At 40.0% G+C, this 27,691-nt stretch overlaps 2 protein-coding genes across 27 annotated transcripts in view; one reads left to right on the top strand and one right to left on the bottom strand.

Moving 5' to 3' along the window:
- Window positions 1-16,464, top strand: NFE2L3 (nuclear factor, erythroid 2 like 3). Of its 3 annotated transcripts, none has more exons than XM_030488759.1 (4): window positions 1-135; window positions 10,137-10,238; window positions 11,195-11,278; window positions 13,659-16,464. In XM_030488759.1, the coding sequence occupies exons 1-4, from the start codon at window positions 127-129 to the stop codon at window positions 14,874-14,876; spliced, it is 1,413 nt and encodes a 470-aa protein (XP_030344619.1). In that variant the 5' UTR covers window positions 1-126; the 3' UTR covers window positions 14,877-16,464. The 3 variants fall into 3 exon arrangements, with proteins under 3 accessions (XP_030344619.1, XP_030344610.1, XP_030344600.1); XM_030488750.1 differs by lacking the exon at window positions 1-135 and adding an exon at window positions 371-783; XM_030488740.1 differs by lacking the exon at window positions 1-135 and having other exon boundaries at window positions 9,651-10,238.
- Window positions 10,535-27,691, bottom strand: part of HNRNPA2B1 (heterogeneous nuclear ribonucleoprotein A2/B1) — a 25,479-nt gene continuing 8,322 nt past the window's right edge. For 3 of the 24 annotated variants that reach the window (XM_030488773.2, XM_030488866.1, XM_030488884.1), the window contains exons 4-11: window positions 27,389-27,599; window positions 26,943-27,044; window positions 26,765-26,854; window positions 26,154-26,216; window positions 25,555-25,674; window positions 25,162-25,284; window positions 24,058-24,140; window positions 20,944-23,903 (exon numbers count right to left, since the gene is read on the bottom strand). In XM_030488773.2, coding sequence (XP_030344633.1) covers window positions 24,079-24,140; window positions 25,162-25,284; window positions 25,555-25,674; window positions 26,154-26,216; window positions 26,765-26,854; window positions 26,943-27,044; window positions 27,389-27,599 — 771 coding nt within the window. In that variant the 3' untranslated portion in view covers window positions 20,944-23,903; window positions 24,058-24,078. Of the gene's footprint in view, window positions 11,273-18,142; window positions 23,904-24,057; window positions 24,141-25,161; window positions 25,285-25,554; window positions 25,675-26,153; window positions 26,217-26,764; window positions 26,855-26,942; window positions 27,045-27,388; window positions 27,600-27,691 lie in introns of those variants that run through there. The other 21 variants (XM_030488828.2, XM_030488896.1, XM_030488925.1 and 18 more) reach the window with 17 other exon arrangements.

Consider the following 27,691-nt stretch of genomic DNA (forward strand, 5'->3'; position numbering starts at 1 on the left):
CCGGGCTGCGCTGGCAGCCGGACCTGCCCCGGCGGGTGCCCGCCCCGCCCGGGGGAGCCGCCCCCTGCCCCGCCGCGGCTGGAGGATGGGGCGGCGGCGGCGGCCCCAAGCGGAACCGGCTGCCCCATGGCGGAGGTAAGCGCGGCGGCGGGACTGCCCCGGGGATGGAGGGGGCTCGGGCTGGCCCCGCCGGGGGGCACCGGCAGCTGCGGGCGCTGGGTCTGCCCCGCCGGCCCTCAGAGCGGAGCGGGGTGTGTGCGCGTCCCCGGGGCGGGCGGTGAAGGTGGGGGGCGAGCTGCGAGGACGCTTTTCCGAGCTACCCCGCCACAAAAAATAGAGGAGGGACACAGCCATAAGCGTGCAGGGCTGGCCCGAGAGCTGCTCGCTCCCGCGGTGGCCGCCCGTCCCGGGAGAGGGTCACGGGCAGTGGAGGGCAAAGCCAACCCAGCGGTAGGTTGCAAAGTACTGCCGTGCGGCCTTCTGCGAGGGGAGCGGCTGGTGGCGGCTCTGCAAGCATCGGAACGGGGTCAGCCCTTTGGACCTGCCCCGGCCTGGGCACACGTATGGCTCCAGCGCAGCTCCTGAAGGCAGGGCTGCAGGGCCAGCGCTGGCACTTCTGCTTGGCATTTCCTCCGGAGTCGGCTCAGTTTACTTCATGCAGGCGCACAGGTAGACCGCGAATGTCATGCGGCGGCAGAAATGCAGCTTCTCCACAGTGCATCGTGACGAGGAGCCAAACGGCCCCCCTCACCTTGGGGAAGGGCATGTATGTGTCGTATTCCGGTAACTACACTTGTCAAGAACATTTCTTACCTCCTGGGAGTCTTACTGGGCCAGGGCTAGCCTCAGCCTCCTTGTATCTGCCTCTATTCTCAGCGTGGCATCTTGAACAAAACACCCAGGCAGTTAAGTACCCAGCAGTGAGGGCTGACTTCCCTATTTCGGTCATGCAACATTTCTGTCCTTACTGCCTGGGTGCAGCCGCCCGGACCCTCATCCTGCGGAAGAGCTGTGCATGCCTGTAACTCGGAGATTAGCCGAGCCACTCCGCTGCAGGAACTGCTCCTCTGAGTTAAGTCGCTAGTGGGCATAGAGTTTCATTTTTCCTCTAGTGGTTTATGGTCTGAAAGTTGTGATACGCTGTGCGGATACAGAAGAAACGGTAGATGGTGGTTTTGTGGCTCTGATGTTCAGTACATTTTGAAATACCAAGCTGAACTACCAACAGTTTTCAAGCTGGTTTTGAACCATTATGAATAGCTGGTTCTTATTATGAATTAATGGATCAGCATCGACTGATAATTGTTGTATTTGTCTCATGAAGTCGGTTTTCTTTTTTTCCTCTTTTTTTCTCCTATTTCCTCCTGCCTTAGCTTGGTTATTTTTGTAAAGTAGTTGCAAAACGAGTTGCAACATCCTAACTGTAAGAGATCACTCCTTTCTGTGGAGAGATGATTCATTTCTTTGCTAAATGTAGGTCTGGGCCTCTCTCTTAAGCACATTTTACTTAAGTGGAAGGATGATTGGAGCAAGATAGGCAATGCTCTTGACCTAAAATGTAAACGTGAAAACTACTATGCCTTTTCCACCAGGCTTCTTTTGGACCTGGAGACAGATCCATAACATGAAACACAGAGGGAAAAATTGATCTTTGTTTTAAGGGTGACCTCCGTAGGTTTGAATAAGCCTACTTGTGCTGTCAAAATGTTATTGTAACAGTATAATGGATTTCAAAGTGGCTTAGCTGATTTATAACCTTCATTTTGCCTTTTGTAAAAATACACCTGAGCTGTTTTTAGCATTTCTCTTATCCACGCTAGATCAAGCTAAGGAGTCTGTGTAAACAGATGAAAGTGACTGTTTTGTCCTGCTCGGTATTGTGTGGTGTTCTGAAAAGTTAGCAGCTGGATTCAGCCACCTCTGGATTAATTTTATTCATTGGGCTCCAGTCCCTGCTCAGGACATCGTTGGCAATGCAATGTCAGCTGTTGATCCTCGTCCTTAGGGAGCTGGTATTTAAAATCACTCTAGGAGACAACTGCAGATGAAAAAGGAACTTAATTCAGGGGCTGAAGGAGGCTGTTGGAGCATGCTAAACTGTGCGGGGTTGCCCAGCCTATTTCTCTGTTCTGTGCTAAGATGAGATGCGCTGCAGTGTTAGGACAGCCTGAACACTTTGTCTTTGATGATGAGTAAAGTGAACGGGTGGGTTCCTACATTCAGCTTGCTGCCTGGCAGACAGGGATCAGCCCTAACCTTTGTATTCACTGTGTTCCTGTCGTCCAAAAAGCAGATTTGTGCTTGGCATGCAGTAAACCAATTCCACATGCTCAAGAGATGTGTTTATTCAGGCCCAGGTGCTCTGTGGAGTATTCCACAAATCAAGCACACCAATGCCAGTTTTCTTGTTTCATTTGTACACAAAAAGTTACAAGGTACTACACTCCCAGATACAATGATTGCTTGTAATCTAAGTATAACTATACTAAGTGCTGTGTCATTCCTTCCAATCACTACGCATGCTCAGAGGAAGGGTCTTCACCCGGGCCAGGGTCTTTTTGACCTGTGGGTGTGATTGCTAGTATTAACATGAAAGCAGTTCACTTTGGGACACTTTAAAAGTTAGTTTCACTGCTGAGTTGGTTAATTGAATGGTCATTTTGCCAAGCTGTCAAATAACTTATCCCTAGTACAAGCAATCCTGGATGTTCTCCCTTGATCTTTCAAACAGGACCAGGACCTGGTTTTCACTTATGAATTCCTTATTGTTAAAGAAGGTCATCTTGCCCCATGGCCAAGATCCTAATACATACAGTAACTATGATTACCAACAGCAGATGTACAGTATATTCCCAGCAAGCTATTTCATTCAGTCTGTTTCTGTAATCAAATGTAAATTTGCTAATGAAATGTAACTGCCGCAATATTTTGTTGCCTTAGAAATAACAATAGCAAAATATATTTCTTCTGAAACACACCTTTTAATGAAGAACATTATTGTAAGATCTGAGTCTTGCTACCCGTTTTCTTAGATAGATGTGTGTCACAGTACCAGTGATAAAGAGTGTTTGTACCACAGCAGAGACCACATTTCAAGAAGTTTTTTGTTATGAATCCTATCCATAATTCACTGTCCTGCATTACCTACAGAAGGTTGTAGCAGGTGATTGGTAGAAAATGTGCTCCTATGACTGAGGGTATTAGTTTTGTGCCTTTGTGCTATTCTGGTCTGGGGTAGCTACAGAATCAAAGCTTGTAGGTTTGGTTCTCATGGATGTTTAAGATTAAGACTATGGTACCAGGGCTCCTGCCCGGGTGCCGTGAGTTATATCTTTAGAGAAAAAAAAAAAGGCAAAAAACTTTTGCTTTGAATAGCCAGGAAATCATGCATCAGTACATGCAAGGAAATGGAATAATTTAAAGCTGATTCAGATCCTACCATTTGCAGAATGCCTCAGACCAAGACACTGTGTGGCTGTGTAAATTTTGAAGTTTTAAGCACAGAAAAAAAAAAAAAAAAAAAAAAAAAACCCAACAAAAAAACCCCCCAAAAAACCAAAACCCCTTCAAAACAACCAAAACCAAAACTGAAAAACAAATCGACAAACAAAAAACCAAAACCCAACAAACCCATGCAGCTGACGCTGGATATAGGTCTTATATTGGTGGGGAAAAGAGAGAATCCATCCCATGAGCACATAACCTGGGATATAGTCCATGCCCTACTCTGCCGACTGCATTTTCCTTAGGCTTCTCCCCATAACCCTGTCCCAACACTTAAAAAATCTGTTATGTTGGGCCATAAGTCCATATGCAAAATGAACAAGACACATTTTCCAAAGCACCTTAAAAACTGTGTGGGGAAATGGGAGGCTTTAAGATGTTGTATCAGTCCTATGTATAAGACAACTTATAAGTATTCACAGATACAGAGGAAGTCTCAAGAAGCTTGCTGTACAACAACATCTTAGCTGAAGATCTTGCAAGAGTTCAGAGCTGCCCTACTTGATTCAGTGGTTTTCTTTTCTCTTTCTCTCTGGAAATCAATATTTCTATGCACGCATGTATGTGTGTGCATATACATGTAGTCTTTTGAAGGAAGGGAGTATAAAAATTGGATGGATTCTTTGTCTTTCTTGGACTATATATAGGTGTCCTGGGTTCAGCTATAGCAGTCATTTTTTCTCCTTCTTAGTAGCTGGTGCAGGGCTATGTTTTTGACTTTCAGCCTGGGAATAACTCTGATAACACTGATGTTTTTAGTTGTTGCTAAGTAATGTTTACTCTGATCAAGGACCTTCTCAGCCTCATGCTCTGCCAGGGAGGAGGGGAAGCCGGGAGGAAGCAGAGACAGCACTCCTGACCCAAACTGGCCAAAGGAATATTCCATGCCACGGCACATCATGCCCAGTATATAAACCGGGGGGAGTTATCCAGAAGGCCCAGATCGCTGCTCAGGTTGGGCTGGATATCGGTCAGCGAGTGGTGAGCAATTGTATCCTCTCCCCTCGTTGTTTCCCTTATCATTATTGCTATTGGTGGTAGCAGTAGTGGTTTTATATTATACCTTAGTTACTGGACTGCTCTTATCTCAACCTGTGGGAGCCACATTCTTTTGATTCTCCACCCCATCCCTCCGGGAGCGGGGGGAAGAAGATGGGGGAGGAGTGAGCGAGTGGCTGCGTGGTTCCGAGTTACCAGCTGGGCTTAAACCACGACAATGGGGAATTATTTAGATTAGGAGGAATGAACTATGTAGCTCTTCAGTGTTTTTACCTGTGGCCTGAATCTTATAGTTCTCACTTTCCAAAATCTCACTTTCTCACTTTCCAAATTGTGTGAACCCCCAAGCACTGATGCTGCCCATGGCAGCAAAAGAGGCAGTGCCTGAACAAGGGCAGCAGTTGCTGTGCTGTGTCACTGCATGTACATAGGACATGACCCAGATCGGTGTGGAACAGAGAAGGAAGGCTCTGCTCCCACCCACCCAAGTAGATTTGTTATATCTGGGTATATTACAGCCTTTACAACAGATTTTGAAGCCCTTCAAAGAGCTGAATTCCTGTGCTCAAGTAAGTAACACCTGCTCTAATTAATAATTAACAGCATAACATTGGGGATATTTGTGAATTACAAAAGTTAAGGAAGAAGATACACAGTGGATTATTTGTATTGTTTGGACTGTAGTCTCTATGTTCACGTTTAGAAAAGCAGTTTGGGTCAGGTTATGTAAAACCTCATATATGCACAGTTCTTTGAACACTGTTAGGGTTTCACAGTATTAAAGCATTGGAAGGGGTGAATCTTGCTCTTCTGGCACCATTTGAAGTACTTACATGGAGTGAGAATAGTTGAATAGTTTGAGTTACAGATTCTTTTTCTTGGTGAGTGTCAGAAGTTTGGTAAAGCAAAGGTACATAGAAACCAGGTAGGCTTTTTCCTGAAGGCTTTTGTCCAGTCCATGTGGGAGCAGTCCCGCTGAAGCTGTGCGCTTAGCTTACAGAACATACTTCAAATATTCTTTCTATTTTCTTTTGAACTCGCTGAGCAATAGGACATGGCAATATTGCTGTGGAGGAACATCTGCAAATAGATGACAAGCAGGGCCAGGTCCCTGCTTGTGGCTGGCTCTTACCCACTAGCCAGAACTCAGCTAGGTTTAAGAAGAAGGTGTGTGAAGGACCATGTGGTGTTTCAGAGAGAGGTGGGGTAAGAGAAGAGCCTCAAATATTTGAGGTACGTATTGTCCTGAAAGACTGTGATTTCAGTTTTTGTTATAGCGTGCTGCAGGAGGCACAAGGGTTAGAAAAAGCAAAGTCAAACAAGTGGCCAAGAAGGGTGTAGAGGGAGTCAGTGATGTGTGGCTGACCTTCACCAGCATTTTCCTGCTCCTTGGAGACGGGGGAAGGTGTTCCTGATGTAGGGTGTGCATGGGAATTGTATGTGAGAGGAGATGAGTGGTATCAGGAATAAAGAAGGAAGAATTAGGGTGTGGTAAATGTGAAAAATAACAGAGGAATTATATACAGTGTCAGAGGGAAGGTGAAGATACTCAAATCCTGGAGGAGCCAAAGTAGCAGACTGGGTTTTAACAACACTCCCTATGCAGAGCTTTGAGTTGGCGAGCATTTTGTATTGCAATGAAGCTGATAGCTTGAGAAAGTTGGGAGCTGGATACCCGAGAAAGTAAGTTTTCCCTGGAGGGCTCAAAAGGAAGATATCCGGAATTAAACTGTGGACAAAGCTTTATCAGAAAAGGTGGCCCCTTTATACTTTTATGTTAATTCAGTGGTGACTCTGTCATACTAATGAGGATATACCACCAATCTAGCCTGGGTAAAGCTGGAGAAAGAGAGAAAGAAATAAGAGAGTCTCTTACAGAACCCCAATGTCATGTAGTTCACTGACCACAATAGAAAGCATCTTGAGACAGCAGAGGCTTTTTTTAAACTGTGCTTAATCTGAGAGAGTGACTGAATAAATTTAATAACTTTCATCATATTTACTGTGAGAGATGTTGTATCCTTTAGGGTGAAATCAGTTTCTGGTGCAAAACAACCACACAGGACCAAATGGATGGAGTGTAAAACTGTTTGGTTTATGTTTTAGAAGCAGTTCTAAAAGTTCATTTTGAAGGTGATGTTGAACTGTCTTCAGCATGAAAACTGATGTCTTCATTGAAATTAGTGGTGATATTATTTGTGTCTATGCTTTCAACTTAGACCCATCTCTGCCTCCATGTGGGGAGTAGGTTGGTGATAATTCTGTGTTTATGCTAAACATGTAGAGTGCACAGAGAGTGTGTGTTTTCAGATAGCTGACGTAGGTGAGCCATGCTATGTAAAGACCTAGCACTTTCATTTCCGAAATGCGTGTGGTTAGAGGTGCTAACAACTCACTGCAACAAGTGGAGTGCCTTTAACAGCATGCATTTGGTTGCAGCCCAGATGGTATTACTAAGATTTAGAGTAGATGTGTCATAGGCATTTGACAGGTGCCACATTTGGAGTCACAGTTATGTACCATTTGATTTACTCAATTGCATTGCTTAGTTAGCATAGTTTAGTGTGATTTTTAGCCTACCCATATATAACATAAAAATTACTTTGCTATTTGGTGTTTCCATCTGCCATTCCACTCCCCTTACTTTCTAAACTCTGGCTGCATTTCAAACAATAAAGTACTCTTCTGTTCTTGCGTTTTCAGGATATTCTAGGGCTCATTGTGACTATAGAGAAATAGCAAGAGACATTTTGCTTTTTGGCTGAAATTAAGTAGATATCAAGTGGTAAGATTAATTATCATCACATATTCAAAGTAAGCAGGCAAAGAGCAACATCAGTAGCCTTAGAGCTATATGATAACAGCTCTGCACCATTATATTTCATTATTAATTGTATTTAATCCTACAAACTAGTAAAGTGAAACTACTGGTTCTGTTATGAGACACTGTAGTTCTTTTGCCTAACTTCTACTGGTGTGGGACTATTTTCTGGAAATGGTACTTAATTATTCAAAATATGGCAAAGATCACCAGATACGCCACATCTTTTCAGGTAGTAGCAAGGAAAGGGCCAATTCTACAGAGAAGTGCAGTTAATAGAGGAGGAGGGACACAAGTTTGCAGAGAAGCATCTCAAAGGTTAATGACAGTAATGGAGCAATTTAAAGCTTGACAACTAAAATAAGGAGAATGTGTTGCAGAGGATTAGAACACAGCACATGAGTAGGATACATGAGCATAAATCAGCACAAATGTGTCCTTTTGCAAATAATGGTGGTCATATACCTTTGCTCTGGCACTGGGATATTTGTAGAGAGAACTCAGAGTCTGAGTGCAGTGAAACAGCTTTCCTGGGGCAGGTACCTCCTGCCCTTCGGTGCTGTCTGTACACCCAGGCAAACCACTCTGTCTGCTTTGTTCTGCTGCAGCAAACTGCCTCTGTTACTCCAGAGCTAGTTCAGGTATTTCTGTACACTTGTAGCTGTGTAATTGTTTGCTAACTGCACGCTGATCAATAGCTGAAAACAGCTTGCTTATGCTTTCTGCTGCTCCTAGAGAGCGGTCTTGTTCACCCATCCAATGCATCATGGTAGATCTATTTGTACTTTGATATCATTACAGGTTCTGCTCCCTACACGTAGATTCATGGACAACAAATAATATGTGGGTGTGGGAAGCAAAAGGAGGAGATATGCCAAGGGATAGTTTGATGTATGGTGCTTTCAGTTAATGCTGAGATCAATGTACTTAATTGGAAACTGAAGGCTCTATTTTTAATGTAGTAAGAAACTCTGGAAACCTGCCAGAGCTGGCAGCATCCTTCCAATTAACCATAGGCCAGGCCACCCACAGAATCATATTTTCTCTCACCTCCATATTGATAGTTGGATCACCTTAAGAGCAGATTTAACATAGATTACTATTTTTCATATTCCAAAGACTGACAAACTGCAGCTGATAGTTGACCTGTGGTAAGTTGTACCTTAGGGAAAGGGCAGATGCTACTCGGTTAAAGCCCAGCCCTCCAGCCTACAAGGCTGGTGGATAATTTCGTGTATGAGACTTAGCCTCAGATTGTGTTCTCTCATCCAACTGAAACTAGTAAATGGCAGAAGCAAGACTAGAATTCTATTTTTTTACTATGTTTTTGAGGGAGTTTTAGTGTAAATGTTCTGCCTTGTGCTTGCACAGAGATCCTTCAAAATGCAAATTGAAGGTTGTACTCAGGTAGGGCTGCAGTTTACCTGGAAACAGCCTGCTGTGGGAGGTGTGAACTTCCACACCCTCCAGTGGTAGTAGTGGAAAGGCTGCTGATATAAAGGAGTTTGGTGATATTAAGTCTTCTACAATTAGCAAAAGTCAGTCTTTTTCTTTGTATAGAGACCAACCACATGTGGTCCTAATCTAGCTCTTGGGCCCATAGTGGTATTACTAGAAGTCAATTACTGTTTCTTCTGCTACCATTAATGCAAAATAAGCAACAGGACAGAAACACTAAGCATGGCAGCACAGTACTAAGTAAGTAGTAATTTATAGATTTATAGATTAGGTAGATTTATACCTAATCCCTTTTGTCATTAGATGTGTATTCAAACTACAAAATTAAGCTATCTTTAAAGAAATGCCTTATTCAAAACCATGATATGGCTGCTTCTGGGGGAGGTACCCCTCCTATTGTTTGTCTAGCAGTAGACTAGTAATCAATCCCAAATGATGCATGGGCATGGAAAGAAGCATTTTGTTGTTGAGCAGTATTTTTCAGCTGCTCTTCATCACTGGGAAAGAGTAACAAGCTGGTGGGAAGTGTAATGTCAGAGAGTAACAGCATAATCCAGGGGATTTTTGCTAAAAGCCAAAACTGATAAATTAAGGGGAAAAGGTTCTGATTGAGTTACCTGATTTCCATATAGAATGTTTCACTGAAATGATCCCACATGTAGAAATGGGTGCTGCGAATGATCTTACATGCACTGTATCTGTACCACCACTGTTGTGAAAAGCTGGTCACAGGGCCATGCTCCTTCAGAAACTGCCCTGGTAGTGGGGAAAACAGGGGTTTTTTTGAAGGGCGGGTAATTTACTCCAGTAACTTACTCCAGTGTGAGTAGGCATGGGCATATTTTAATGTCATCTGCTGGAAGAAGAAATAATAGTAGTAAGACTAATCTTCAACGCCATACAGTGCAGTATCGTTAAGCTCATTCAGCAGAGATGATACATTCCCTTTGGTACACTACAGTGAATGGTCACGATTGCAAATGTGAGACCCTTGGCTACGTTGGCTTAGATACATTGTTGTGAAATGACATCCAAAAGACACCGATAGCCCAAACTTTCCATGAAATCACATCATCATGTGTCTGTTTGAGACGAATTTGTTTCCAGTGTTTATGAACATCCATATGCAGATGGGTTCAGTGCCTGGCCACTGAAAGAGAAGGCAGTGTCTACACTCCTGATCTGCTGTTTGTCTCATTTTGCCCCCAAAGTCTACACGGAATCGGTTCATCCACAGGAATGAACGGTGTGGTGTATATTTCATTTGAAATGCTGTAGCTGTAGAAAAAGTGCATTTTAAAGATTAATTTTGACTGTGTGCTGTTTAATGAAACTGTTTTATTTGTGTCTTCAGGATGTTGACCTGAAAGCATGCCAAGAAGCTTTGGATGACTGCTGTCCACACCAAGGAGATGGTCAGCTGGAACTGCAAGAGGAGGAAGAAGACATAAATCAAGTAAATGATGAGAAAAATGGAAGGGAAAAGTGTGAGGAGAAAGTGAGGGAGGATTTACGTCTTATTACTGACATAGAGTAGTGAAAGAAACAGAGTGCATGGTTTTGAAAAGACTATTTGATTTCTTCTTTTTGTTTGGAGTGTCCCTTGCAAGGGCAGGAAAGGAGCAGTGACTTCAGACAACACACTGTGAATGATGCCCCTGTACAGCTTTTCAAAAATTGACCTCCCCTCTCCCCAGTACAGTTTATGCAGTTGAAATGTTCTAAATTTTACAGAAATCACTTGCAACTAACCATTTGTCAAATTGGTTTTATTTTATCCATCATGAAGGTGGTGCATTTGTGGGCAAGGATTTTTTGGGGAACTACAAACACTAGAGGTGTAGATACTAAATTACACTGTTTTCACCATTCATGTAAAGATTGATGCTCAGATGTAGAAATACATTTGGGAAAATGGATTGTTCAGATCTTAACGTGACTATTGTAACTATAAGGTGGAGAAATAATAATGTTAAACCGAAACATCTGCACTTTGGGGTTTGTTCTTCTGGGAGTTACAATGAAAAGACCATTCAATCTCTTTGTGACGTTTCAAGAGCTGAGAACATCGGATCCAGGTTTCTTGCCAGCCCCTCTGTTCACCACTGCCCTGGCAGCTAGGCTTTGACAAAACACTTGAATTTTCCACAGTGGTGGGTTAGTAAGTGCAGCCTTGGAGAGGAGGGAAGTCCAGTTCTGCTGTCGTGGGACAGAGTATGGATGTTCCTGCCATGGAGTTATTCTGCTTGTTCTAGCAGCTTGACATCTCCCATCAGGACAAAGACTTGATGGCAGGGGTCAGCAGCGGTATTTCACAGAGCTGTGCTCTATTTCCTCTCAGACTTGGATTTTTACCTCCTTTTATGTAAAATAACTGTGCTTTACAAAGTGTTTCTGTTTCTTCTGTCACAGAGCAACCGCAACCATGTAGATTCTCTTCTTTCCTTAGAGAGCTATTTACAGCTTCTGTCATCGCAGATGGAAAACATGCTAGAGGTAAATGAGAAAGCAGATGTATTGCTAATAGATTGGAATACAGTTAGTGATTACTGGATAATGACTTACTCTGTTTTATCCAATAAGCTCCCACCCCAGGGAATATATCAGCAAATCAACATAGTTAAACTTACCTGAAAACACTAAAGTAAATGTTGTAAATGCTGTAAATGTAAATGCTGCAAAATTACACCTTTTACAGCAGTTGTCATTGGCTCTACTTGAAAAATTTTCCCCAGTAACTTGTCTGGGATACAAAAACTATGAAATCCTGTCTTTGCTGTGACCTGGTGCTCAAAGTTAGATAGAGCTGCTGGACAACATGATTAGTAGAACTAATAATTTCCCTTCTGAAACCTAATCCCAATTCATGTTCATACAGCAACTCAGTAGAGCAACAGTGAGTTATTAAGCACTAGCAGCTATTAAGCATTTGTGGTGAAAGATTACAGTTGTCATAAACATTGGGTTGAGTGCTTACAAGGACTCTACCCTCAAGAACAGACCCATCTTCGCTGCAGATCAGATCAGCCAGCATTAGGAGCAAACCCATTTTGTTTTCTTTATCTTCTGGGCTCCTGATACTACTGTTTACTTTCTGGGTGCCCATCTCCACAAAACCCTGTTATCTTAATTGGAGTGTCCCTCCTCTCCCATAGCTCATAGCTGCAACCATTAACCATAAAGCTACTCCCTACATTCCTTTCTTGCAATACTCCAAGGGCATCTTACATATGCTTCCCATTGTGGGAGCCTTCCAGGGTCATTAGTGTTTTCCAAGTTAAGTTCATGCTTATCTTTAGAACATCTTGTTTGGGGAATCTCTAGGTTGCATAGTGCCTCCTAGCCCATAAATTAGCCTTCCTCTCTGTTCAGCTTTGGTGATGGATTGCACACTAACAAGGTTCAGAAGTTTATCAGTTTAGTTTTATCTGTGGTTTTCATAGTTTGAAAGGAATTTGGCTGTAGCCTTTGTGTAGCTATAAAAATGTATGGCTGTATATTTTATTTTAAGACTATTAATGCACTGCCATCTTGTGACAACCTATCTGCTGAAAATGGATTACTTGTTTCTTCCAGGTACCAAGTCTTTACAGTGTGGGGTATTTTTCAATAGTTAACTCGCTAAGAATATTTATTTTCAAGGGCTTAATTGAAAATACCAGCTCTATCTCACAGACTGCAGGTGGTCTAGTACAAGATAACTTTCTCGTACAAGATAAGACTTTCTTCTGTTACCTGAGCTCCCAATAAACACAGAGAACTTGAGATGTTCTAGTCTTTATGGTACATCATTCCTTCCCTGTGGAAACTGCTTTTTACATTGCCTGTTCAGTGAACAACAGTCAGAAAAGTCCTTTACTGGAACACAGGGATGCTCAGCAATGGACAAATCCTATCATACACTTCCTATTTGATGTATTTACATTCTCAAGGTTTTTGTATCATCTGTCTGTTTTATGACTACTCTGCTTGTCAGCAAGTGCCCTGACATAATCTTGGGTAGTGGCTTTGTACTTCTAGGACTCAGCAACTATATCCCAGGCCCACAAAAAATGGGCCTTAATGCTACTGCAAGCACTCATTTATCATCTGGACTTCAGGGCTGAAAGAACATACAGAAGCTTTATTTTTGTAAAGAAAAATTGAGTAGTAATTTAAAGTCAAAAGACATTTACAGAAGGTGTGATGTGGGGACACATTCACACATTTCCTCTAAATTGGTTACTAAAGGAGTTGACTTGAAATGTAGACACAGTAGACCTCAGTTAAGAAGGGGCTAAGTCAAATGTGGCAGCTCACAGCCTCAAAAGCTTTATGAACTGTGAAAGAAAAGCAGCGAGACTGTGACAACATGATGTTAACATTCCTGTCCTATTCTCCTCTTTTCTTACACCACTATTCTCACTGGTTAAGTCCCACAAGTAAGCTATTTATCTTCTTTACAGGGTTAACCTTCTAACAGCTTAGCACTTTGAGCCAGCTCACCCTGGAATCAGTACCGCTACCAGGAAAGAGTCAGGACTGCTCCTCCCAGGACTTTTTGTTAGACCAGGTCAGATATAGTATGTAGGCTGTAGTTTGATGTACTTAGCAACAGTCCCATTTCTACTCGACCCTCATCAGTCCCACAATGTCCTTCGTGCGTTCTCCCATCCCGTCAGTCACTTTTCTTCTGCACCTTTCCCACTTCCAGTTGCCATATGCTAACACAGGTTATGCTTTCTCTCTTCTAAAAGAAGAGTTTAACATATAAAATTTTTACTTTAATAGTCAGATAGTGGAATATTAAAAACCACGTTGATCAAGACTGTAGGTGAGAGATGTAGAGGCATTAATTTTATAAAAGATTGTATTTTTTCCCTCCATCATGTTTTAGGTGAGTTTACTGGAAGATATACAAGTTGCTACTTCTAACAGAGGTCGAGACCCATCATCCTCACACCATAATATAAGTTTGACCCATACACTTCACCACTGTTTCAGTCCTCATGATGCCACGCTACTAAGAACAGATTACTTCACTCAATCAAGTTCTGAAACAAGACATTTACAAAGGCAAGAGTCTTTTTCTCAGTCAAGTTCTAATATCACAAATCCAGAGTCACTTCATGGGTCAAATTTGACAGCGTTGTTTTCAGCTGCTGACATCAGAAACCTAATGGCTCATGATGATAATTTTGATGAAATTAAACTCATGTCTTTGGCTTTGGAGAATGGCTTTGATACTATAGAAGTTTCTCAGCTCTTTGAAGAACCTGGCTCATATCCGGGACTGTCTTTGAACCCAAGTCACAGCACGACCGTCTCTTACTCAGTCAGCAGTGAAGGTGCTGTTGAGTACAGTAACGGTGTGAAATCTGCTTCCTTACAGGGGTTAGGGACTCTTGGAGGCCACTGCCAAGAACACGCTAATTATGGCCATGTGGAATATCCAGGTGATGCAGAGTGTTCTAGAGAAACCACACTTCAGCAGTTTCTTCATAACTACACTTATAATCAGCTGCCAAGTCAAGCAGCACCTGCTCCAGCGCATCATCAACAGATGTGGATGAAAAAACCCAATGAAGTAAAGGATAGGTGCCATAATTCTACTGATACAAATCTTAGCAGTGATGAACATCGTGCAAAAGCTCTGAGACTACCATTTTCAGTCGATGAAATTGTGAGCATGCCTGTCGACTCTTTCAACACCATGATCGCAAAGAACCATCTGACAGATACTCAGGTATCACTTCTTCGTGACATCAGACGGAGAGGAAAAAACAAGGTCGCTGCCCAAAATTGTCGTAAACGCAAACTGAATGCAATTCTTAACTTGGAAGAAGATGTGTGTAATCTTCAAACACAAAAGGAGAGCCTTAAAAAGGAGCACACTCAGTGTAGCAGATCAATCAGCCAGATGAAGCAAAAGTTAAACAACTTGTACCGTGACATCTTCAGTAGATTGAAGGATGACCAGGGTAGACCTTTTAACCCATGCCAATATGTCATTCATTGCAGTAGCGATGGCAGTGTTTTTGTAATACCCAAACACTTGGTCAAATCTGAGCAGAAACAAGATAATGAAAAAGAGCAGAAACAAAAAGATGGCTAAAGATCACTTAGGTTTTATTTTTCCCCGAAAGAGTGATATTTGTGTGACAACTGGAGGTCAGTGATTGCAGCAGTACAAACAAAAAAAAACTACATTTAAGAAGCAAGACTGAATGTTCAACCGTCTAGCAACAGTGACCTGTTAGAATGTCTACCAGCTGATGCTTTTGAATGAGGAAATCTGTTTAGTTTCACTTAATTAAAGGAGCTAGGCCATCAGTGTAACTGTAGTTATATAGACCTCTATAAAACTATGAATTTAGTTTCTGAGGAAAACATCGGGGGGGGGGGAAGCCAGCTTTAGGTCAAAGTTACACATGGAAGAAAAACATGATGTAGTCTTGAGTACTTGGTTCTTCATAGTTAATAGTTCAAAGTGACCTTATTTTATTATCATTAGCACTGAAAGAAAAGTTGTAGCTCAAGTTCATCTTAAATTCACTGTGGACTTATTCCTAAGAGGACATATTCCTAAGAGATACTCTGTGCTTTGCAGTTGTTCAGAACTGTTCTGCTTTCCTAGATTTCCTTTGAGGAGAGAGGCCCAGGAGGCTGTTGTTTTTTTCCTCACAACTTTCACCACCATAGCTCCAGGCAAACGTAACATACCAATTAATTTTATAACTCGTAAGGTCAATCTGCAAATAGATTCTGAAAAATAAAAATTACTATCTGATTCACTATTGCCTTACCTTCATCCCCTGCAACTGAAACGCTGTCTACTTTCTTCCATGGAAATGAGTGATGGTGAATGAGTTCCTGTTCTGTTTCCTAGTCTGTGATATATTTACCCACATACTTTCCCACCCCCATTTGAATACCTTCCTCTAGGAGAAATACTGAAGTTTTTCTTTTTAGCTTTTAGAAACTGGTATTTTTTAAGTTATCTTCAATGTCATGAATTTTAAGTTTTCCCCCAAATCTTTAAAGTAAATTAAATTGAACCAAACAAATATTTATCTGTACTTGTGACAATGAAGCTACACTCCAGTAGTGGCTTTGAATGAAGAGCTTTTGGGTTGGATACTTGTTTGCACTATGAAAAAGACTCACATGATTATTCAGCAGCTTATCCTTTTCTATTTTACAACCTCAAAAGAATCTACAAAGAAAATCACCTAAAAGACATGTGATGAATGATAAGGAAGGAATGTTGAGGTATGCTAGTTTGTAATATCTTAAAATAATTACTAATATTAACAACTGAATAGCAACAAACACTTTTCATATCTTTTTATAAACAAAACCTATAAAACTGGTATACTAGAAAATCCCACATTGGTCGTGGCACGATGACAACATAGCAACTTTATGGTAAAGTATGTTGAAAAAAAAAACCCAAACCACTGCACCAAACACATAAAAACTACATACACACAAGTTTAAATGCCAAATTACACCTTTTGAAGAAATAAACTATGCCATTAGCACGTAAATCATGTTTGTTTACAGTAACCAGTAGTATCATGTGGTACTTTCTAAAAAGGGACCACTGCCTCAAGAGCGCAAAATGCACTATTATTGATAATGAATCAGCCACTTTGTACAACTTGCTCTGCATTTTATATTAAAGTATTTCTTTAAACAAATGTATCTGCTCTTTTATTTATCAGTTTTGCCACAACCTCAAACTGCTAGGGTAAATTCACAGCAGAAACTTTCAGTAGTGAGAAGCTGAGATTTCTTGTTACTGGTTAAAGCATTGGTGTGAAGCTTATCTATCCTAGCTCGTATCGACGAGGAATTTATCTAACCCCTAGTTCATGAACATCAACCAAACCATGTAACAGCAGACACATATGATGAATTGTGAGCTTTATTTCTAGCTCCAGAGGGTAGAAGTACGTTTGAGCCAACATGATTGTCGTATTTAATTAAATGACATAATAAGCATTTTAGTCTATACACACAGCTTCTGCAGGACTAGCTCTTTAAGTCTAGTTCATGGCCCATGTGCACAAATTCTGATAACTATTAGGTTAGGCCCATAACTGACAGAACCAGAAACCCAAGTATTTCTGTTGTAGGACCTTGCAATACACAAGTTTCTAGAGCCCTACAAGGGAAGGGATTAAAAAAAAAAAGTAAAGCCTACACCCAACTCGGTAACAGTTAAACGGTTAAACTTTGGCACATGCTGAAAACAAGGAAGCACATTGCAACTCTTTCAGACCGCACTCCTAACGGAAAGCAGCATACTCCACATGACCCATATGAAGACATCAACCCCATCCCACTATTTTCCATGTGCAAATTTGCAGGTATCATGAACTGCCCTCAGCTCATTCCACTCTCATCATTGTTCAACAACTATATTTAAAAAGTTCATTCATGAATCTCAATTTCTGAGAACTCAACTAGCCACTACACCCCTACAATACCTCTCAGTTGAATTCATTTTGCACAGACTGTGAGTTGCAACAGTAGTGATGACACAGACGTTGAGCTGTAGGTCTGGATGTACCACATCATTTTCTCAACCCTTCAGCTACCTCCCCAAAGAAGAAACAAAACTGTAAGCAGAATTCAGAACAAGGTCCTGCTTTTTCAATCAACAACTGCCATTGTTTCACCTAAAAACTGTTGATAATTTCTGGCTTTCCTCCCAAGAAAAAGGGTTCCCTTTTAATATAATTCATACAATGGACTTACACTGTATTTTCAACCTCTATACAAAAAGGAGACACCACACAGGAGTCTGGGAGCTATTCAAGAAACCAACATTGTTACAGAAAACTTAAAACTTAAATGGTTTTAAGAGATGGACATCCCCCCGACTGAAGTCTATCTGCACTTACTGACCGACTGTAACCTTCAAGAAACCAAAATCCTGTGTCCAAACCAGGAACTACACTGTGTAAGAGAGGATGTGGTATCACACTCTGGAGCCAGTGTCTAGTGAAAACACTGTTAGGGCTGCATCCTACTTTACTGGATACTAACATGGAAAAAACACCCACCGCTCTGAAGCAGGAACAATGAAAACCATTTTTTATGGAACTTGTTATGCCACTAGAAAACTGCATAGCAGAGGACTGTAGATTTAGCTGTTCATACAGCAACAAAAATTGGAAATACCAATGTGGGTGTTCTCACTACAATATTGTTCCCATGGTAAAGCTATTAATTAGTCCATAACACAAGAGCTAAACTGCTTTTTTGTTGAATTAATAATGAAAAGAAAGAGGTTATCCACAAGAGGTTAGAAAAAGTCAGACTTAAGCACAGAGAAAAAAACTGGGTGATGGTGGAATCACAAAACATATGGATTACCTTCCCCAGTACTGCAACACACATCACCACAACGGAGCAGCATTAGCCACTAGCTATTAGATCCACATTTCAAAAAGCATTCACCAAAACTGAACACAAATCAATCCCCCTCTATTTAAACGCAATACCCTAAGCATCACTTGCAACATGTCAGGCTGAACATTCAGACTCAGGCATACCACCAGTAAGCCCTCATAGAAGAGACGTGCCATACTGCTAGAACATGACACACACTTTGAATGACCACTAACAGCACTGCACTGAAGTGCAGCTTTAGCTTCGCATTTTGGTTTTATTCAACAGACATGGCTTTTTACAGAAAACTACATTTTACGAGCTAACACTGTCCTGCTCAAGGCTTACAATCTAGTTTTAGTAACTGGAGTAACAAACTTTGAATTAAAAAGAAAGGACAAAGCAACTTCAAGATTAGTTTGCCTGTTTTAACAGCTCAGTATTTGTCCCAAAATACACATGCTACATTTTTATTTTATGGGAGTCAGAGGCATGGTTCTAAGAGGAGTGAGGCAGAGGCCTATAAATGAACAGACACTTAGCATCAGGTTCCAGTGAAAAAATATTTATTAAATAAACCAAATAGGGATGGAAATGCAGCCATCTTAGGTCTTATTACTGCAGCATACCACATAAAAGCATTGTGACTAACTCCACTAAATGCATCAGACATTGATTTTCATACAATAACACCCCAAAAAGGACCATGAAAGATCAGAACAAGAGGAAGCTAGGGAATGTCAGGGAGAGATGGGTTGGTGAGAACTTAAGGGGAACAGCAGTTTTCTAGAATTTGTCCAGACATCTTGTTCATACAATGCAGCAGCATAGGTTACACTGTTTGTAAACTAGTTTGTAAGCTAGTTTGTACACTATATCGTTCCCAAACCTAGTATGCCCACAACACTTCATCAGACAAGTCACACAGCCACTTAAACAGTTTACTTTTACTGCTGATAAACCATTCTTCATTAACTGCAGTTAACTCCTGACAACACAAATTTCTGCGCCAAAGCAAGGACACAACTGTTAAAAAGGACAGTACTTGACCAACATTACCCAAGAAAAAAAAAAGCTCTTCCATGTTACACTCTCAGGCATTCCCACCAGCATCTCTCTATAAATGAGAACCCACCATCTCCTTCAGGAGGAAAAAAAAGTAACAGCACCTCTGCGGGATGTCACTTGCACCACCCACTTTGCCTTTGAAAACAAACTGAAAGACTAAAGCTACATGGAATATCCTGTTCCAGCATGTGCTGAGCAAATCATCCCTTTCACAAATGAGGTCAAGCTGCCAAAACAAACAGACAGCTCCTTCAAAATTCGTATCTGTGTTTCTTGGGGGTTTTTTTCTTTCCCAGTAGTATGATTTCATCTCCCAGAGAATGTGTACATTCATTATAAAAGAATGAAATCTTCTTCCCTACATGTGACAACGTTCAGTTCCTGCTAATTTTACAATGTTCAATTTTTTGCTGAAATTTTGCTAGTGTTTCCCAAAACACTTTTCAGCACCTGAAGCAAACAGACCTGAATAAAATTCAACTTTCATTGTAGATAACACAGAGAACACAAAGTTGAAGTAGCAAGAACCCTAGTATAGACCTCTGTATACCACCACTTTACAAACTGCAAGTCACACGCTTCAGTTTTTGGGATTTTTTTCTTTTCTCTCATACAGGTTACCAACAAGTTATGTTCTTTCACATCCTTCCCTCAGTTTACTGCAAAAAGTATTTGTCTGGTGCAAGCTCGGTCTAGTACCAACTTGATCCTTAATAAACATACTGACCATTAGTGTTACCCTTACTTTGAAAACGAAGTCAGTAGGAGTGACAAAACCCTATTTATTTGAAATCTGAAGACCAGTAATTGACCGCACACAGTTGTCTTCTTTTTGAAGTTGCTAGCTTTCTCTATCAGGCTGCCTCAATATGGCAAAACTTCTCTCAGTGAACTCATCAGTGAACAGTGTGTTTGTCACATACTTAAGAACATACCAAGAAAGAAATGTCATGAAAGTTCAACAGTAAGACAACATGAAATTTACTCAAATACTCTTTCAAAACTTTAAATATCCAGTAACTGAGTTTTCACATAGTGCTGTCCCCTTCCCCTATCACCAGTAAGCCACAATTAAAACATCCTCATTATAGAAAATATAACGTACTTAAAAGTAAATTCTAAGCCTTGCTGCAAAACTACTGGAAGAGTTTAAGTATCACAAACAGAAAGAAAAAAGTATTATTCCCTTTCGAACCATTGTTTCATTTTTTATTTTTTAACGTTGTATGAATGCGGACTTGGCAACTGTAAAGAAAAACTTCCATCAGCTAAATCTAAGTTACAGGAAAGAAGGCAAATTCCTTATTATCTGGTCAACTCATTCTGTTGGAAAGAAGAAAGTAAAGCAGATTTTGTGCATCTTCATTTCCTGCTTCCGCTGCAGCCCACTGGTTACCTATGCAAGTATTTCAAAGTGCAATTTAAGGAACAGAAAAAACCCGCATGTGAATCCTTAAAACAGTATTTTTGAGTTCTATAAAAGAAAGTTAAAGACATTATGATTCTCCTGAAGTTAACCACATAAATTTCAAGTTCACAATAAACCGTGTATGTAACAGGTTAAAATAGTATAGGCTGAAGATACCTTCCCTCAAATACATTCCCAACTGAAGCTTTCCCAAGCTCACACTTGGAGTTTGGTTTGGTGTTTTTTTGGGGGATGTCTTTTTCTGTTGGGGTTGGGTTTTTTTTTTGGGGGGAGTCATTTTTTGTGTCCCTCCTCCGAAGATGCAGCTCTCAGTAATACAGTTCTTGTACAGCAGAACTCTACATTCCATTCAATCTTTTGATGCTAAAAGCTCTTTACAGGTGAAAAGGATAAGGCTATTCTCCTATCACATTTTGACAAACTGTCTTGTTAAGTTTCATTAATAGGAAAGGAGGAAATGTTTTTATAAAGTGATATAAAACAGCCAAAAAGCTATTTTAAAGCAATTGTGTCCAAGAGCAAAAAGATCAACGTTTTTAATTTGTAGCACTGTTTCTCTTAACAGAGAACAGATGGCTATGGTCTGAGATACAAGTTCTGTGAATACACTTGCCAAGTTGACTTTGTTTTAAATCCACTTCAAAATGGAATGTTTCAAATCATGAAAGGGTCTAAAAGCTGCACATAAACATTATTTAATGTTAGACAAACACTAGGTATTATTAAGCATTACACTAGAACTATTTTGGTATAAAAATACTTTATTTTAAAGCTATGAAAATTATAAAAATATGTAGTTAAACTTTCTACTCACAGAACGTTTGCTGTTTTAACATTAGTGATTTGTTTCTCCTACCAAATCTGAATTTTATTTGAAAGGTTTACAAGACATTATGACTATAATTTAAAAAACCCAGCATTACAGGGAGCTGTACTAATTGTGATCTTTTATCAGTACTCATTTAACCTCTAGATTTTTAATGAAGGCAGCAAAAACAACTATTTTCTGATGGTACAGAATTTCTTATTTCTTGAAGCGTTTCTGTGGTTGACCACTTCTTCATTAGTTACCTGCAGCATGGCACCTTCCTGCCAAAGAAAAAAAAAGTGTATCTGAAGATGTTTATCACATATGTCTAAACCAAATTACCAATAGGGGAACTTCAGCCTTTTTTTATTTTCTTTTTTTTTTTTTTTTTTTTTTTTTTTAGAAAAAGAAGTATAAGCAGTTCACTGGTGTGTCTAACACAAAGGAACAGGACTTTATTTTTTTGTTAGCTGAGTCCACGTTCTTCAGTAGGAAGCCTTTTAAAGGCAATGGAACTTGGAAAATAGGGCATTTTTTTGGTTGCCTTTTTTGGTGGGTTTCGTTGATTTTTACGTAAAACCCAAATATAGCAGAGTATGCCACCCTTACTCTGAGCAACTCATTCGTGGTGAATTCTCATTAATTTGAAGTGCAGACACTCAATGCAGTGAGAGTAAGGCTGACTGAATTTGGCACTAAGGTTTATTAGCTGCAAGAACTATAAAAAATGGTGGAAACCTCAACATTCTAACCACTTCCCAATTTACACAATTACATTATACACTTATGAAATACCACCTGCAGTTTCATTTGAAGTTTTCACTTCCCCTCCTAAAGAACTGCTTATGCAGTTGTTATAAGAATGGACGACACATTCCTTCACAGAGGCAGATGTATTCTGTGGTGCATTTTTTTCCTTACACGTAAACAGTCTACAGTTACTTGGGAACCTTCAGGATGAAATATGTTATACAAAATAGATTTCAGTAGACAAAGAGACATAACAACACAGTTCATTTTCAACAGCAGAACTACCTTCACTGCATTACCTGGCAAGCACCGTAATGCATAGACTCCCAAGAAAAAATAAAATGTTGCAGGATGCAAAAATAAAGTTGTACGATTTAATTAACTTGTGACCTACCATTTTAACTACCAACACCAGGGATGGAACCCTTGCAAAGCTTTACTAATGGACACTTGCAGGTCTGTTCAACTGTAGCAGTGTACAGTGGCAGCAGTCTATGCTTGTCCAGGGTTCATACCATAGCTAGATTCCAGTAGGAAAAAAATATGTTAAGTAGCTGAAATTAACAAAAATTTGGTTGTAAAAAATTTAATACAAGAAAACAGGATTCACAAATTTCTTTTCAATTGGCAATTGTTAACTCAATTCATTGCTATGTTAAACTACGTAACGATAATCACTATACTGAAAGAATATACTGTAATACATTATTAGTTTCTCAGTTTTGGAACATTAAGAAAGGAAAAGTAAATAAGATCTTACCTAAAGAAGTTTAACTGAAGCTTAGAACTATTTTGCTCTACACCCTCAGCCTTCGTTGGCATCCTTATATACTACTGTAGTTAAAGCTTTGCAGAAATACAGCGCAGCTTTTTAAGACTGGCTGAACTTAGTGACGTTTTCAAGAGTTCTCTTGTACTAGACCTGTGTCCCTGGAAGAGTACCTCGCTGGGGATATTTCCTTTCCTTGCCATTGAAGAAGCAGCATCTAAAAGATCTAAAAAGGTGTTTCTCCTTGCAGAGATATCCCTTAAGTTATCTAGATATTTTAAACCTGATCATTTACAGACAACATACTTTTTCTGACCAGCATTTAATTTTACATGTACAACAATAGCTTTATATTATTCGTGGGACCTTATACTACCCACTCCTTGCCTTATTTTACAATATTAAAAAAAAAAAATCTAAAATTACACAATATTTCCTTTAGAATTATTTTATTAAATCATAAATGTACAACAGCTTCTTAACTCTACACACGCACTTAAATTTTAAAAGGAAAACGTTATGTCTTATTACACCATGATCCTGGCTAATAGCTTTTCAAAACTTTGAGAAAAATCTTAAAAAAGGTTTCACATGTCACCTGAAACTTACAAATTTAACATTATCAAAGGAATGCTTCTACACTTACAAAGACCACTAGAAAGAAACAACAATTAAAAAGCTAAGAAACTGTCTCAAAGGCATTTTTACAATCCTTCCTCCACAGTAAGGTAATGTTATTAAATAATCCAAATCCATTCACAAAATGGCTCTCTGCATCTGCTCTGGTGTCTTCTGCCATATCACTGCATATTTATGCATGACTGAGATAAGTGTTTCCTTAACAATGTTATTTCGATAACCTGCAGCTGTTCTGTTACCTCTGGGCTCTCATCCTCTCCTATTTATACAGTGAAGCCTGTTTCAACAGAAGTAAAGAGTAAAAAAATAGGTTATGAAATTATTCATCTAACCATTTTTTAAAGGAAAGATAACATGATCCTAAAAAGCTTTTAACTCCTGTAGCTACTCTCAAGAATCACTGCAATTATAACACTTAAAAACATACTTACCCATGGCATGCTTGCAGAAACTCAGTAACGGCTCCTCCCTCCATATCCACCACTTCCTCCACTGCCCCCGGGACCATAGTTCCCTGCAATTGCAGAAAAACAAGAAAACAGGACAGTTACATCAGTACACTTTCTTACATTTAGGAATGCTTTTGGTTCTGCATGAAGATTAACATTGCTTTATTTCCCAGAGGCAGCATATACAACAACGGTTTTCATGTTTTGCTGTCTTCCTCTAAATAGCCTCAAATGACTGCAACAAAAACTACATCCTGAACTCTTGGAACATTCAACAGTGCCACGTGTAATTTGATGCAGTGTATTGTCTTGAGCCTGTGAGGGCTGACATTATTTGCATGCTAACACCTTACAAAAATAGGCTTTGTGTTTCAGTTTCTGTTCCACAAGCTTTGCGTCATATTAAGTAACATTTAGGCACCAAAAGTAGGTGGTGTCAGAAGAAGTGATGCTGGCGGGGGGAGGAAAAATCCCAGAAAGCTTATTAGACATTAACTAGACTTCCTAGAAGTGAGCTGACAGCAAAGAACATGAAACTTGGCTAAAACCTTTACAGACTGGAAACTGGAAAACATGTCACTGAATTCTGGAAAAAGCTAGTATCTTGTCATTTCTCTTTAGAAAAAATAGTACTAATAATTTTCTGCAAGACAAGCCTTATACAGTGTCAAGATAAGAAATTGTAGCCAGCTTGCTACAATGAGTACTGCACTCCATCTCTCGTGGAAGTTATCCTATTTCCACGTATCAATCTTAGAATCATAGAATGGTTTGGGTTGGAAGGGACCTTAAAGACCATCCAGTTCCACCCCCCCACCCACCATGGGCAGGGACACCTTCCCTAGACCAGGTTGCTCAATGCCCCGTCAACCTTAAACACTTCCCTTAAACACTTCCAGGGACGGGGGCACCCACTTCTCTGGGCAACCTGTTCCAATGTCTCACCACCCTCACTGTAAAGAATTTCTTCCTTCTACCCTCTTTTAGTTCAAAACAGTTACCCCTTGAACTTTCCCTTCCACCTCCCCAAAAGACTAAAAAGCCCACCCACTCTGGTGCCAAGGCAGGTCAGAACATATAAAATACCTCCACCATATGGTCCCCCCATGTTCCTGCTTCCACCAAAATTTCCACTCTTCATTGGACCATAGTTTGATGGTTGTTGGTTGTAGTTTCCAAAATCATTATAATTTCCACTTCCATAATTGCCTGTGTTATCAAGACAAAAGTGTAGAAATACCTAGGTGAGCTAAAACACGTGGCACTCAAAGTTATCTCATCATCAGAATTTTGAATAAAGTACAAAATCATGCACGTCACTAGGACGTGCAATGAACTGCTTTTTCACAATTTCATAATATTCAGAAAACAAGAGTTTCCTTGAACATTTACACCCCCTACTCACCCGCCACCCACCTCGAACGAATTGGACTATTTTATAACCAAAATATGTTAGGTCATTTCAAGCCAGTAGGTTACCTCCTCCATAGTTGTCATAACCACCTCCATAGCCCCCACCCTGGTTGCCATATCCAGGTCCTCCTCCACCATATCCTCCTCTTCCTCCTCCATAACCAGGACTGCCACCAAAGTTGCCACCTATGACAATATAATCCTTTAAAGTAAACTTTTCAGTATAGAAGGGCACCAAATTATGCAGAATCAGAGTGTATTTTTCTGTTTAGAAGTCTACAGGGGAAGAAAGAGTAGGAATTCTGTAAAGAAATTTCTACAAACACTATTTTTGAAGGCACATACCAAATCTTGCCCTAACTGAATTGCAACCAAACCCAGTCAAGACTGCCTAAAAGCTTGAATTAAAAGGCTTAATTAAAATCCTGACTTTTCCCAGGAAGTTTAAGGAACACTGTTATTCTAAAGAAAAGGGTACGGTTGTCCAAGAAATAACCATACAATTTGCCATATAAAAGCTTAACATGATTCTATAAGCCAACAGCTGAGTGTGCTTCTTAAAGCCAACAAAATGGCCTTGGCAATTAATACAGATTTTATATAAATTGTAACTGAATGTAAAAATATTTCTGAAAGAAAAATAACTGCCAGCACCATAAACTAACCTCCAGGTCCTCCACCATATCCATTGTATCCATCACCGAATCCACGGCCACTTCCATATCCATCTGTTGGAGGGAAAAAAAAAAAAAAGGCACTTCAAGTCACCTGTAGCAAACTAATTGAATTCTCAAATCCCTATGACTTTAAGGACAAGACCTCAGAGATTATTAAGCACACGTACACACTTGAATTTAGAAGAATGTATGTTAAATAACACATTCAATCATTGCTTTACATCTTCCATTCTCCTGCATTTGTAAGGTACCCAAGTTTTAACTTCGGACATGGCCCTTCCACTGTAAAGGTCAGGCAAGTGCTGCATAGAACTGCAGAACTGTAATCTCTGAATCACATACAGAATTATTAAGTTTCATTTTGGCTTTCAATAAAATCTTAACCAAAAAAAAAAGAAAAAAGAAAAAAGAAAAGTTACTGAATAGCCACGTCATCAATCTACGTATTACAGAGGACGTTTGCAAGTCATTTTTCCCAAAACTTCTCCAACTGCTACAGCATCATTTAAACTAAACCACAGTAGCTTAGAAAATTACTCAGAACCAGAAAAACAGTATATGTAAGGAAAAAACAACATAAAAAATTGCTACAAACATGCCTGTCTTACCGGCTCCCCCTCTGAAATTGCTGCCAGGTCCTGGACCAAAGTTGCCACCACCTCCACGTGCATCACTAAAACCGAAGTTCCCTGTGAGTTTTAAGATTTGTAAGCAGTGGGATCATGGAAAGTGAGCACAAACACCAACCACAAACCATTAACCATTACTTGTACATACCTCCTCTCCCACTCCTAGAATTTTGGACTTCCTGCATTTCCTGTCTAGAGAGAGCTTTCCTTACTTCTGCATTATGGCCGTTGATAGTGTGATATTTCTGCACTGTTAGCACATCAAATAGATACTATCAGCATTTAAGTACTGATCTGGCAACAAACAAGAATATCGGGCTTCCAAAAATTTAGCTATTTCCAAATTAATCCACACGTATTCCAGGAAATTAAAACCAGAAACCCCCAAACCAACAAAGGAAAAAAACACAGAAACAAACAAAAAAACCCCCACCCCCCCCCAAAAATCACAAACAAAACCCCCCAAAACCCCATACCATTTTTTAAGCAAAGAAGCCAGTACTTACTAATTTAGTTTAAGTTTAGATTTACACCATTACCATGACTGCAAGGATTAATACTATCAAATGAAAGAGTGAAATGAAGCTTACTTACATACAATTTTATCAACTGGATCATGGTCATCAAATGTAACAAATCCAAACCCTCTCTTTTTACCAGACTGTCTGTCAGTAATGATTTCAATAGTGTCAATTTTTCCGTATTCCTCAAAGTAGTCACGAAGGTGGTGCTCTTCAGTGTCCTCTTTAATACCACCAACAAACAGTTTTTTCACAGTAACATGAGCACCAGGTTTTCCAGATTCCTGTTAGAATTGTTTTAAATTACCACAAAGAAAAGCAATTTCACAAATCTCTATTTTGCAAGGATTTCAGGAATGGAATACTGATAAACTAA

Source organism: Strigops habroptila, chromosome 1, assembly GCF_004027225.2.
Source record: "Strigops habroptila isolate Jane chromosome 1, bStrHab1.2.pri, whole genome shotgun sequence".
NCBI classification, from domain to species: domain Eukaryota; kingdom Metazoa; phylum Chordata; class Aves; order Psittaciformes; family Psittacidae; genus Strigops; species Strigops habroptila.

Bases quoted from the DNA above. Each gene is read 5' to 3' on its own strand.
- NFE2L3 (XM_030488740.1), top strand. From the start codon at position 10,110: ATGAAACTGTTTTATTTGTGTCTTCAGGATGTTGACCTGAAAGCATGC. The intron at 10,239-11,194 runs GTAAATGATGAG...CTTCTGTCACAG, and splicing joins AGGAAGAAGACATAAATCAA to AGCAACCGCAACCATGTAGA. The intron at 11,279-13,658 runs GTAAATGAGAAA...ATCATGTTTTAG, and splicing joins AGATGGAAAACATGCTAGAG to GTGAGTTTACTGGAAGATAT.